This window comes from Pteropus medius, unplaced genomic scaffold (genome assembly GCF_902729225.1).
Source record: "Pteropus medius unplaced genomic scaffold, Ma_sr-lr_union100, whole genome shotgun sequence".
Taxonomy (NCBI): Eukaryota; Metazoa; Chordata; class Mammalia; order Chiroptera; family Pteropodidae; genus Pteropus; species Pteropus medius.
In genome coordinates this window covers 3306952-3320217 of record NW_024354886.1, presented here as the reverse complement: position 1 = coordinate 3320217, position 13266 = coordinate 3306952, and the positions used below count along the sequence as shown (strand labels likewise).

Below are 13266 nucleotides of genomic sequence, written 5' to 3'. Positions count from 1 at the left end.
CCGGAAATATCTTGTAGTATGTTATGTCTTTGCCAGGAAATGTTAAATGGTTTCCCTTTGCCTATTAAAATAAGCCCTTGGCCCTTGGCTTAAAGGCCCTTCACCATTGGCCCCCTCACTGACTTCTCCAGCCTGATTTTTTACTATTTTATCTATGCCTTAAATGTGCCACCCACATTCCCATTTCCTGGCCTTTGCCCAGGCTGTTCTCTTTCTTTGCAATGCTTCTCAAACCTCACCCATGCCTTTGTCCCAGCTCCTTCAGGAAACCCCTCTATATTCCTGTCTACAGTAGGCTCTCTCCCTTTCTCTCTTCTTGGTCTTTAATTCTGTGCCACCTTCTATTGTTATCTAACTACTTGTGTCAGATTCTCTTCTCTACGAGCAGATTGTTAAGAGCCCATGTTAGGGGCCACGTCTTAGTTCAGTTCAGTTCAACAATCACACTGAGCCTGTTCCAGATCAGAACCCAAACAGAGGGAGCCTCCAGTAGCTGAGTGGAGCTAAGGCACCAACCCACCAACAAGCCTGGGAACTTTGTCAAGGGTTTTTCTAAATCTCAATAGAGAGAGGCCAACACTAAAGAAACAGATAGATTTACCTGTCAATTCCCTTCCTATCCTCTCCCCCAAACTGTTCCTCCTCCTATGCTTCCAATCGCTATTGTCCTAGACACCAGACATATCTTTGACATCTCACACTCCCTCAGGTACATCCCCACACACATTACAGGTTACCAGGCATTTTCACACTCATGCTATCTCAGCCTCCCATTGGCCAGATTTTAGAGTGGAGGGCTCTGAGTGAGTAAGAGGAGGAAGCAATCAGCTTCAGGGCCCACTAGAATTTATTATGGGCTGGAAGTATTTCCCCTGCCTTCCTCTCCTGAGTCTTTCCACTACTCAACAGACTTTCTGATATATTTTACTTGGGAAATGTTTCTTAAGTGGATTCCCATTCTTCAATTTCTTTTACCCAGACCATCAAAATTGTTTTTCCCTTGAACTTTCCAAAGTTAGTTTTTCCTCTTCCAATCTAGCCTTCATCTTCCACTGGGTGTATATGCCCATAGCATATGTCTTACCCTACTCAAAAATTTTCAGTGGCTCCCCACTGCCCACAGATTAAAGTCAAGGCCTTCCTGGCTATGCCAAACTGATCTTTAAAGACTACTTTTTCTTCTATAAGTAGCCTTAGCCTCAGCAAGATTGATATTCCAGGTTCTCAGAATGTGCTCATGTCTTCCCTCCTTCTGAATCTTCTCACTCCTATACCTTGTGCCTGATAATGGACATTATCAGACTCCAATGTCTGAATCCTTCTAGGCCCCCTCCAAGGTCACTTTCTCTCTAAATCTTTTCCTGGAGCACCTACCAGCCACTAGGCACTGAGGGAGATAGAGATGTGTCATATGCACTGTGATTAGCCCCAAAGGAACAAACATGCTGGGAAAGACATTCTAAGATAGATAAACAATTAAACACACATCCACAGAGTGAAGTGAGGGCTGTAACAAGGAAGCACACAGTGCTTCCTGAGCTCTGGTTATTTCAGACCCAGCTTTGTGTAGTCAGAGATTTCTCTGGGAGTGAAAACATGAGCTGAGAGCTGAAAAATGTTGAAGCCAGGAGAGGTTTCTCCTCTTTGTAGGTCTGGAACATTATAAAGAGGTTGGGAAGTCAGAGATTTTTTTTCTTGGGCTGTCCTGGAATTGAGTTAAAGAGAATCATGAAGGATCTTGGAACTTGATTCTGTGGGCTATAGGGACCTGTGAAGTGACAGAATCAGATTTGTACATTGGAAGAAATGTAGGGAGGAGGCAAGAGAATTAAAAATGTTAATCAAGCCACAATCAGAGACAGCAATATGCTGATTAGCCCTGCGGCCAGGCCAAGAGAACACCTTCAGAACAAAGAAAGATTTTCTACTGGGATTGCTAACAGCCCATTCCCTACACCTGTGCAGGGGAAACAGGAATAGAGTCATTCCCTCTGGCTAAAACCATGGGCCACCTATGGATTAAAGGCTAGAAACTGCCAGCAGGCCTTTCACTCTACATATTCTTACCTTTTCATTCTAGATACTCTTCCCCTTCCTCACTGTATCAAAGGAAATGGGAAACTAAAGAATGACATATAAACTGAATTCCCTGAACACTCTGAGTCCCTCTCAGTGCCTTTATAGTCTCTCTCTGTCTCTCGCACTGTCCCGCCCACTCTCTGCCTCTGAAAGGAGACCACATTCTGTGCAGTGTCACCCCTTTTCTAATAAACTTTCCTTTTGACTCTAACTTGGGCGTGTGTGTTGAATTCTTTCTTCACTCTCTGTTAAAGGACTCTCTTCTTCTCTTGGTGCAGGGCTTGGTCTCACCCCCACTCAGGGAAATTTGCCCTGCATCAGAGCAGCAGAAGGGGCCAGGAAGACATGGGCTTTCTAGGACATCTGGACTCCCCAGATCACTTTTTTTAAAGTAAAAATTTTAATTGACATATACATCCCAAAAAGTAGACAGATCCTAAGTGACAGTTCAATTATTACAAAAATAACCCACCTGTGTAACCATCATCGAATCAAGAAAAAAGTTTCCAATTCCATAGAAGTCCCAACTAATCAGCACCCCTCCCCACTTCCCAAAGGTAACTACTTTCTAACTTCTAACTTTTTGAAACATAAACTTATATAACAGTCATAAAATATTTTTTTGTATTTGGCTATTTTTGCTTAGCATTACATTTGTCAGATATATCCATGTTGGCAGTGTAGTATTCTGTTGCATGACTATATTATAATGTATTTATTTTACTGTAAATGAGCATTTGGGATGTTTCCAGACTGTGGCTTTTACAAATAATGCTGCTACAAATATTCTTGTATGCATCTTCATGTACTATACATGAATTTTTTGGGATATAGACCTAGAAGCAGAATTGCTGGGTCATAGGTTATGTGTATATTATAACTTAGTGGTTAACACCAGATTGTTTTCCAAAATTGCTGTAGGAATTTACATTCTTACCAGCAGTGCCTGAGTTCCTGGGGCTCCACTTCCTTGCCAACACTCAGTGTTGTGAGTCTTTTTCATTTAAGCACTTCTAGAGCCTGTACAATATCTCAGTAATCACTTCTCTAACAACTAATGATTAATGAAGTTGAACGTTCTTTTTTAATGTGTTTTCAATTTAGATATCCTCTTTCGTGATATCTTTTTGTGTTCAAATCTGCCCATTTTTCTATTTGGCTCTTTTTTTTATTTGTGGAGTTCTTTACATATCTTGGACACAAGCTCTTTGTTGGTTTCTTTCACTCTATAGCTTGTCTTTTCGTTCCCTTAATCGTGTCTTTTGATGATCAGAGGTTTCTAATTTTAATGTAGTCCAATGTATCAATCTTATCCCTTACAGATATTTCAAGTACTCAATAGTCACTTGCATTGTGATGGTATTGGACAGAGCAGCTCTAAAGTTTTATTGTTTTGTTTTTCTCATATAGATCTATTATGCTCATAGAATTTATTTCAGATTATGGTGAGATAAGAGTCGTTTCATTTTTTTTTATATATGGATGACCCAGCACCATTTATTGGAAGCATTATCCTTTCCTCACTCCTTTTTGTCGTAAAGCAAATGTCTATTATGAGTGGTCCTGTTTTTGGTCTCTCTATTGTGTTTAATTGGTTTGCCTATTCCTACATCAATATCACATTGCCTTTGTAAATGTAGCTTTGTCTGACCTCTGTAACATTTTGTTTGCAGATCTCTTGTAGAAAGCAGTTAAGATCTTTGGCCCTAAAGACAGGGCAAGATAAGGACCGTAGGGTCAAATAGTGACTGAGCCACTCTTCACATACGTAATCGCAGCAGATTAACCTTTCCATAAACTTCAGCTTGGTTAATATGAGGATAAATGTTGTGGCGCTTTTTATATCATAGGGTTGTTGAGGTGGTTTCACAAATATAAAGTGCTTAGTAATGTCTGGCACAGAGTAAGCTCTCAACATATATTGAGTGGGCCCTGTGTAAATTTGAGTTGCTTGCTTGTCTTTCTCTTTTAGATAGGGAGGTCCCAGAGGTCTGTTTATATATCCCTGTACGCCTACTGTTTAATGCCTAACATGCTGCCTGGCATGTAATAGGGGTCTCAATAAATGCTTGTTGAATGAATCAGTTCAGGTACGTAGTCTGTGAAAGATTGCCAAGGTCTGAAGAACACTGAGTAGAAAGAACTGAACGCCAGAGGGAGCAAGAACCCATGCTCTCCAGATATCGCGAGAGTTCCCGCGTACGCCGTGGCTTCGCGCGTTCTGTTTGCGGCAGAAGCGGTAGAAGCGTGGGGCGGAAAGAAGGAGCTACCCTGGGGCTTGTAGCCTCGTCTGTAGACGGGGAGTTGCTTCCGGGTTGCGCATCAGGAAGCAGGAAGTTGTCGGTTTCGCTTCCTAGCCCGGTGGTGGCTGTCCCCGAGGCGGGAGGAGCCCAAGGGGGCGCGGGCGCCGCATGTGAGTGACTGGGGCCCGAGGCTGGGAAGGGGAGGCCGCCCCGTAACAGCGTCGCCGCCGCGCGGGTCTGTGACATCCTCGCGTAGCCCCTCCCTCGCCGACACTGCCACCCCTTGCTCCTGCGCTGACCCCTTTCCTGAGCCTCTGGAGTTTGGTACACTGACAGCATTCCCCTTAACTCCACACGGGTCGACTCCTTTAAGATATCGCCCTTTCTTTCCTTAGCTCTGCCGGAGAGAGCAAAGCGAGGTCGACCCTGCTGCTTGAACATGTTTCTCAGGCGTCACAGAAGTCTCCGAAACATGAGCGGTGCTAGCGAAGTTTAGATTTCACTGCCCTTTTCACAGATTTCTAATTTTTGTGTCTTTTGAGAGTAGATTCCCTGCCCCCCTCTGAAACATTTTTTTCTAAAGAGGGATTTTTTTTTTTTTGAGTGTTGACTTGGTATATGATAAACATGGTATCTCGGATTTCAGAAGGAATATGACTTGATTTGTTGACCTGAGTAAATGAGCTGTTTGTAATCGCCTTTTAATACAAGAAAATTTCTCCTGCCTCGTTTTTAAGACAACCCTACAAGCCTCACTTTTGTGGCCTAAGAGCCCACATAGCCCTGGTATTAGCAAATATATTTCCTTTGTCATCACCTTATAATAGAGACTACTCCGAGATACTTATTCTGACTTTTTTTTAGTTGCTCATTTGGTTGTTCCCATGGTGGAATCTTCTATGGACATCTCTCCCTTAATAAATTTATTTGAGTTTGAGTTATCACAATTTTCCTCTAGGGAACAACATGCATTAACCTAAATTCAACTTTGAAACTCAAGGGGCTAACAATTTTTGCGCTTCTTACCTTCTAAGTTCTAGCTGGGCAAATTAACAGAGACAGGTTAACAGGAGAAAGTAAAAAATTTAATAGTGCACACAGGGAATTCACATAAGCATGAAATTCCCAAAGATGGTGAGTCAAAATTGGGTGTATGTGTCATTTTGGACAAAGGAGAAGGGGATCTTAGATTTCAAAAGTGAAAATAAGCAATTTGCAGGTAATTGAGGAAACGTGGAACACACGGCAGGTGAATTTTCGCTAGGCAACCCAGAAAACAATGGAAGGGGGAGGGTGGTATTTAGCCAACAGACTCCTGCTTGGAATCTTCCCCTCTAATGCTAAAGTGATTTTGTTAAGCTTCCCTGAAGCAAGTTTTCCCATCTGAATCTCTTCAGCAGGAAAAGGTTGAAGGCAAAAGGTGCTTTCTGAGTATTTTCTTAATTACCAGCTTAAAACCGATATTCCAGAAGGCAGCTTAAGAGTGGCAAAACTTGGTCAGTCCCCTTCATTACATCAGAGTTTTGACTGAAGTTCATATAGCCCACCTTGCATGTCAAAGAGAGGCCCTTTTAGGCCAATTCTGCTTTGGACCAAAACAATTTCAAGACCCAGTTTGAATTCCTGTTCCTCCACAGCTACTACATAACACCACAGAGAATGTTCAAGTGTAAGGTTCCTGACCTGCTCACCTAAACCTTCATTAGGCTGATGTATTTTTTTAATAATAAGAATAAAAAAATGAATAAAGCATTAGTTACATTAAATTAGTTTGGGAAGAGAAAGATCACTTTAGTTCCTTTCTATAAACTTGTTAACACATTAACCAAGTTCCATGTCTCAGATGAATTTCCATGATGGCTGTTAGTTTCTTGTGTTATTTTCTCTATCTGTGCTTTAAAGAAACAATTTAGTGTCAAAAGGAGACAAAAATAGATGTAAGACATAGAGTAGTGTTTAAGGTTCAAAGGGCAAAAATCAATTTTGGAATAAAGAGTTCAGTCATTGGACAAAGCACTGGGGGCTAGGCTTTGTAGGCAGAGGAAATTATGTGTACAAAAGCAAAAAGATGTGAACTGTTGTGACAGTGAAGAATGTGAGGAAGGAATGGGAAATGAGACTGAACAGGAAGGCAGTGACCAGATCATAAAGGGCCAGGCTAAGTAATTGGGACATCTTACAAAAATTAATAAGTATTTAATTTTGGTATTGGTTTTACGTACATCATCTAATAGTCCCTTAACAGCATTGTTTGACAGACGCAGTGAAAACTCAAGTGCTTAGAGAGTTTCCTGGCCACACAGTAGATGCAGAATCTAGAATTTCATCCAGCTTTTTCCAGTTCCACCATGCTGAATTGTTCCCAGCCGGGTATGGAGAGTCAAGAAACTTTAAATAAATGAGTAATGTGAACCAATTTGTGTTACAGAAAAAAAACTTGTGGAGAGAATCAAGAGATCAGTGAAGAGGAGGAGGCTTGGAAGTATAGAGATTAAATATATCTTTGCGATGATCTGTGGGAGAGATGTTGAGGGCCTTAACTGCCATTAATGCAGAGCTAAAGAGGAGGTGAAGAATGTGATGAATGTGAACTATACAGGAGGTAGAATTGAGGATTTAGTGATTGGTTCATTGGTAGGGATGAGGAAGAAGGACTAGAGGTTTTATATTTGGAGAACTGATGTTTCCATTAATTAAAAGGAATAGGAGAAATCAGTTGCAGGAGGAAAATAAGTCAATTATGGACCCATTACATATAGGGAACTATAGGAAATTTGGATCTTGAATTCTGTAGAGAGTTCTAAACTGGAGAAGAGATTTGGGACTCACTAATAGTTGGTCATTAAAGCCATGGAGGGAATGAGAAGGTCAAAGACAACTGTGATAAATGCCAGCATTTAGGGACATAGACTAGGAAGAGAACAAGAGAATCATGCCAGGACTTGAGAGTACTTGAGGGAAATAGTGGGTAAGCACAGCAGTTGTTGCAGAGAGTTCAGGTAAATTGATAACTGAAAAATGTCCTTTGGACTTGTCATGTAGACAGCCATCAGTGACCTTAGTGAAAGCAATATCAGTGGTGTGAGAGGGACAGAAATAGGATTTCAGCAGATTAATAAATGAGTGGAGACCTGAGAAATGAGATGAAGTGATGCTTTGCCTTTTTTTTTGAGGAGCTTGTCTGTGAAGCAGGAGGGAGAGCACAACCAATGGAGATCTAGAGAGGAATGATTATTATTTTTTAAATAGTAGAAACTGGAAACAGTGAAGATAGGAGCAGGTAGAGATAAGTTTAAAAATATAGGGGATCCTGCTTCAAATATATCAGTGTCAAAAAAAAGCCAGGATCTGTTCTAGATTTAAGTAGACCAAAGAGACACAACAACTGTGATATGTGTTGCACATTGGTTGGGTCTTAGGTTTCTTAAAAGCTATCTGGCATTTTTTGGACAGAGAAATTTGACTATGGCCCTTATTCTTAAGAGATGCTGAAACATTTACAAATGGTTTTGTGATGTGTTGCAACTAACTTTTAAATGGTTTTTATAAAAATAGCACTAAAGTTCACCAGTTAACAATTGGTTAAAAAGATGCACTAAAGTTCACCAGTTAACAATTGGTGAACTTTAGTGAATCTCTGGCAAATCTAAGATGTTCATTGTACTATTTCAGTTTTCCTGGAGGCTTATAATTTTTCAACATAGAAAGTTGGGAGAATAATGAAAGAAGCATATTTTCGAGAGAGTGAAGAAAGTACTAGACTCTTCAAATCTCACTGGGCAGAGTTGTTCAGAAAGAGAACCATTAGATTCAAGTGATGATAAAAGTGCAAAAAAGTAGAATTATCTCAATGGTAAATCTTAAGCACTTACTGCAATTTTAAATTGCTGCTCTTTTAAATCATGTTTTAATGTTATCAGTTATTTTCCCTTTAAATATGTTTATTATTTCTTAGTGGTTTTTATTACAATCCAAAGACCACATTTTTTCCCTGTAGTAGAACATATCTTCAATTAATGGGAGTCATTGGACAAAATAGAATGGAATATATTCATAACACTAAAGAATGATTTATCATACTACATAGCTTGCATAATACTAAAGAACCTAGTAGGGGAAAAAGAATATTTAATATTACTTTAGATATTGCTCCCACTGTTGAAGTTTGGTCATATTTATTTAGATGGGCTTTTAAAACTTACTTTCTGAACTCTACAGTGTTTTGTGTTTTAACTAGATGAATTAGTGTTATACTTTAGAGTTGCCTAGCTGGCATAGCTGTTTAATTTGGAAAGCTGAGAACCTCCAGGGTGATGTCATATCAGTTTTAGGACATATTTATGTCAATAGAGGAATTCTATATTAAACAGAGCCAAGAAGAGATTTACATTTATTCTGACCTCTTAACCTGTTTTCTGCTTTAAACAGATGTTTTTATTGATACCTTCTATCAGTTATTCTATTAGTTATGCCTCTGTCCTGTTTTTTCCTAGACTGAGACACAGAAGGAATTGTGGAGAACATTTCATCTGCACTGTCAGTTTCTTTCTCCTATTCCTGAAATACTCCTTCAGAAGTGAACAGCCCCCTGGCTTACCTCCCCCGGGCTTCTCTTGAAAACAGAATTTCTTAATCTTAGCACTTTTAACATTTTGTGCAGGACAGTTCTTTGTTGTAGGGGCTGAAGTGTTCATCGTAGGATGTTTAGTCTTTACCCACAAGATGCCAGTTTTGACAATCAAAAATGTCTTCAGAGATTACCAAATGTCCCCTGGGGAGCAAAATCACCCTGAGTTGAGAACTATTGTTCTAAAGCAGTGTCTCCTAATTGGAGGTGTACTTCTAATCAGGGAAAGAGGTTTGAAAACTTCTTCACCTGGGTCTCTCTCCCAGAGGTTCTGGCAATTCAGTATGTCCAGAGTGGTGCATGATATCTTGATTTTTTGTAACTCTGCTAGTGATCTTGCCTGTGCCCTTGCAGGTATAAGCCACTGTTGGAGAGTCAAGCTCACTCTTCGGAACTTCCCTCTGTGGCAAGGCTCATTTCTGCCAGAGTTGGACCTTCTTTCTGGAGGTAAAGAGATTGACATCAAGCCTCAGCTCATTTCACTCATACTTGATGCTTAGCCATGACTTTTGTGTTTGATTTTTTTTTTAAAGGGGCATGATTTTATTTTTAAACAAATTCTTGTGTTGAGGGCTGATTTTCAGTAGATCACAGGGTGGGAGCTGCTCTGCTAGTTTGAAACCCTGACCTAAAGGGATAAGGTTTTTTGTTGTTGTTTAATTAACATCATATCCACTAGATGCCAGTAGTACTCTTCAAGTGTGACAATCAAAAATGTCTCCAGACATTCCAAAGGTTTCCTGGGGGGCAGAATCGCCACCAGCTGAGAACCACTGACCTAACCTAACTGAAGGTAAAAGGAGGTCTTATTATCAAGATCCCCATGTGCTCTTAGAAACTTCACAAAATTATTAGTAACTGCCCTTCCGATAACTTCAGAATCTCAGGGAAGGAGGATGTACAGCTTGCAAAAATATTTCCAGTATCGTAATATATACTTGAGTTGCAAAAAAAACTCCTCGTTTTTGTAGTTTAAACTGGGAGTTTAATGAGACTGAAAAAATTTTTTTATGAGATTTTATTTGAGCCAAACTGATGACATGCTGGGGAGCAAGATCTCAGACACTCCCTGATGAGGTTTTTATGTGTATCAAAAGTAGGCAGAGGTTTACAAAAGTTATAAACCAGTCATCAAATGATGATAGTTGGTCCTCCTTTTAGCCTCGCCTGCACTCTGTCCCCTTCATAGTTCCCATAGGGGCACACCAGTATGTTGTTTGCTTCTGCCTGAGGGATACCTACATGTGCCCCACTTTCTAACACTTTAAAATTTTTTACTGGATCTTTTTCTAGAATTCCCTCTGCTCTCCTTTCTGGTCTTCTACTGAGTTTTAGTGGATCTTGACTAGGTATTGTTGGATAATTTATTGTAGTGTTCTTAAATGAATATTATCTCTGCTTTCTTGTGTAGAATATCTTTGTTAATTTAAAGCCCTCTCTGGAATCACTAGTCACAAAAGCAAGATGTGAAAAATATTGTAATAAGTTATCATTTTATTATTTTTCCAATATCACTTTAGTCAATCTCTTTCCAGTTCTCAGCCACTCATATGTGATAATCAAGGGACACAGTGTTGTGGTTTTGGAACTGCCATCTCAGAACAGGAAAATACTTGGTAAGGAAGGCAGTATGCATAAAGGTTAAAAGCACCAACCCTGAAGTCACACTTGGGTTCACATCCTGGTAAGTAATGAAACCTTTCTGAGCCTTAGTTCCAACATCTGTGAAGTGGAATTAATCACATCTACCTTATAGCATCGCTGTGTCAGTTTACTGAGATAATGTTCCTTGAGTGCTTAGCATAGTACCTGGCATATAGGGTGGCATAACTGGAAATGGTAATATAGGAATGCAATTGGACATAAGTCTTTAGTTTTTAGTGAATTGAATTTGTTCTACTTGCTGCAGTATTCATACATTCTTAAAATTTTAAAACTAGTGGCGACTTGAACCTTCTGGTTCAGTCCTCTTATTTTTTGGATGTGGAAATAAACCAACTAACTTAGCAAAATTATGACAGTGTAGTGCCATACCACAATGGGGGGAAGTTCAAATTCTATAAATATACATTTTGAAAACATCTTTATTGAGGTATAACTTATATACCATAAAATTCAACCACTTAGAAAGCACAGTTCACTGGTTTTCATTATATTCAGAGCTGTGCAGCCATCACCACAATCTAAGTTTAGAACATTTCTGTCACTCTAGAAAGAAATCCTGTATCTATTAACAGTTATTTCTCATTCCTCCCTGCTCCCTCCTCTAGACAACCACTAATTACTTTTTGTTTCTGTAGATTTGCCTGTTTTTCACTTTTCATATAAATGCAGTCATGTAATATGTGGTCTTTTATGACTGTCTTCTTTGACGTACAAAATGTTTTCAGGGTTTGTTTATGTTGTATCGTGTGTCAGTATTTCATTACTTTTCACTGTTCGATAATATTCCATTGTATGGATATAGCACGTTTTATCCATCCATTCAGCAGATCATGGACATTTGGATTGCTTCCATTTTTGAGCTATTATGAATAATGCTGCTTGAACATTCACATGTAAGTTTTTGTGTGAATATGTTTTAAATTCTCTTGGGTTCATACGTAAAAGTGGAATTGCTGAGTCATATGGTTACTCTGTATTTAAATTTTTGAGGAACTACCAAACTATTTTCCAAAGCAGCCGTACTCTTTTACATTCCCAGCACTATACAAGGGTTCCAGTTGCTTAACATGTTTGCCAGCACTTGTTATTATCTGAGTTTTTGTTATAACCATTCTCATTGTGGTTTTGATATTTATTTCTCTTATGGCTAATGATGCTGAACATCTTTTCATGAGTTTATTGGCCATTTGTATATCTTCTTTGGAGAAAGTCAATTTAAATCCTTTGCTCATTTTCTAATTTGGTTATTTGTCTTTATTATTGAATTATAAAAATTCTTTATTTAGTCTGAATACTGGTCCTTTATCAGATATGACTTGCAAATATTTTCCCCCATTCTGTGGGTGGTTGTTTCACTTCCTTGATAGTATCATTTGCAGCACAAAAATAGTTAATCCTCGACATAGTCCAATTTTTTTTTCTTTTGTTCCTCATGCTTTTGGTGCCATATCTAAGAAACCATTGCCTAATCTAGTATCATGAAGATTTTCCTGTTTTTTTCTAAGAGTTTTATAATTTTAGCTCTTAGGTTTAGGTCTCTGATACATTTTGAGTTAATTTTTGTGGAAGGTAGAAGGAGGAGTCCAACTTCATTCTTTTGCATGTGGATATCTAGTTTTCCCAGCACCATTTGTTGAAATAAACATTTTTAAATAGAGTTTATACCATGCTTCTATCTAAAGCTTCAAATGAAGGTCTATATGGCCTTTGAAAAGCACTTTGAGCAAGAGCAGAGAGTTTGGGGAAAGGATGTATCTCCTTTAGTTTGTGGAGTTCTTCCTTTCCTCCCCCAGTTCCTAAAACTCTTGATTACCTTCCTGTCAATCCACCATTAGAAGTCTGATTTAATTGCTCTGGGTTGAGGCCTTGGTATGAATATTCATTAAAAGCCGTCCAGGTGATTTGAATGCTCAGGCATGCTTCAGAACTAGTGGACTAAAAGGTTTATAGTCATAAAAGGGACCAATCTGGAGTCATTAGGAGACGCTGCTGGAAGAGGAGATTTGCTGAGGTGTGTGCTGGCTTGTGGCATTTCAGGCCTCCTTTTCTCTGCTGGAGCTACATGACTTTTACCCTCTGCTCTACAAGTAGTGGTATCTCCTTCCTGAAAAAAATAGATTTATACCTTGCCAGTCCTTTTTGAGAGTAGAAGCACTATGGTGATGAAGTACGTGAAATAAGAGGACTTTCTACATTAAAAAAAAAAAAAATATGTCATAACCTACATGTCTTTCCTCCTATAAATAAAGAAAAATATTAGTGTTCTATAACACAAGCACTTTTTTTTTTAAAGAACTATTCAATTTCATTTTACGAATGATACAGAGAGAATTTTACTTGCCATTTTACCTTTGGTTCTATAGTCACTGTGAAACCATTTGTCTTAAAATAACTATGAGAACAAATTGATTCTTGAAATTAGTTATAGGTGTTAGGTTTTTTAAAGTATTGACAATATCATTTGCAGCACAAAAATAGTTAATCTTTGACATAGTCCAGTTTATTTTTTCTTTTGCTCCTCATGCTTTTGGTGCCATATCTAAGAAATGATTGCCTAATCTAGTGTCATGAAGATTTTCCTGAGTTTTATAATTTTAGCTCTTAAGTTTAGTTTTCTACAAGTAAAATGCCCCTTATTGTCTAAAATTGTGT

At 38.8% G+C, this 13266-nt stretch overlaps 1 protein-coding gene across 5 annotated transcripts in view; it reads left to right on the top strand.

Annotated features, from left to right (window-relative positions):
• Positions 1-4299: 4299 nt before the first annotated feature.
• Positions 4300-13266, top strand: part of CUNH6orf89 (chromosome unknown C6orf89 homolog) — a 33639-nt gene continuing 24672 nt past the window's right edge. For 2 of the 5 annotated variants that reach the window (XR_005651442.1, XM_039856352.1), the window contains exons 1-2: positions 4300-4492; positions 9304-9396. Coding sequence is in view for 3 of the 5 variants with exons in the window: in XM_039856352.1 (XP_039712286.1) it covers positions 4491-4492; positions 9304-9396 (95 nt within the window). In the remaining 2 variants the exon portion in view is untranslated. Of the gene's footprint in view, positions 4493-9303; positions 9397-10484; positions 10634-11438; positions 11508-13266 lie in introns of all 5 variants that reach the window. The other 3 variants (XM_039856353.1, XM_039856355.1, XM_039856354.1) reach the window with 3 other exon arrangements.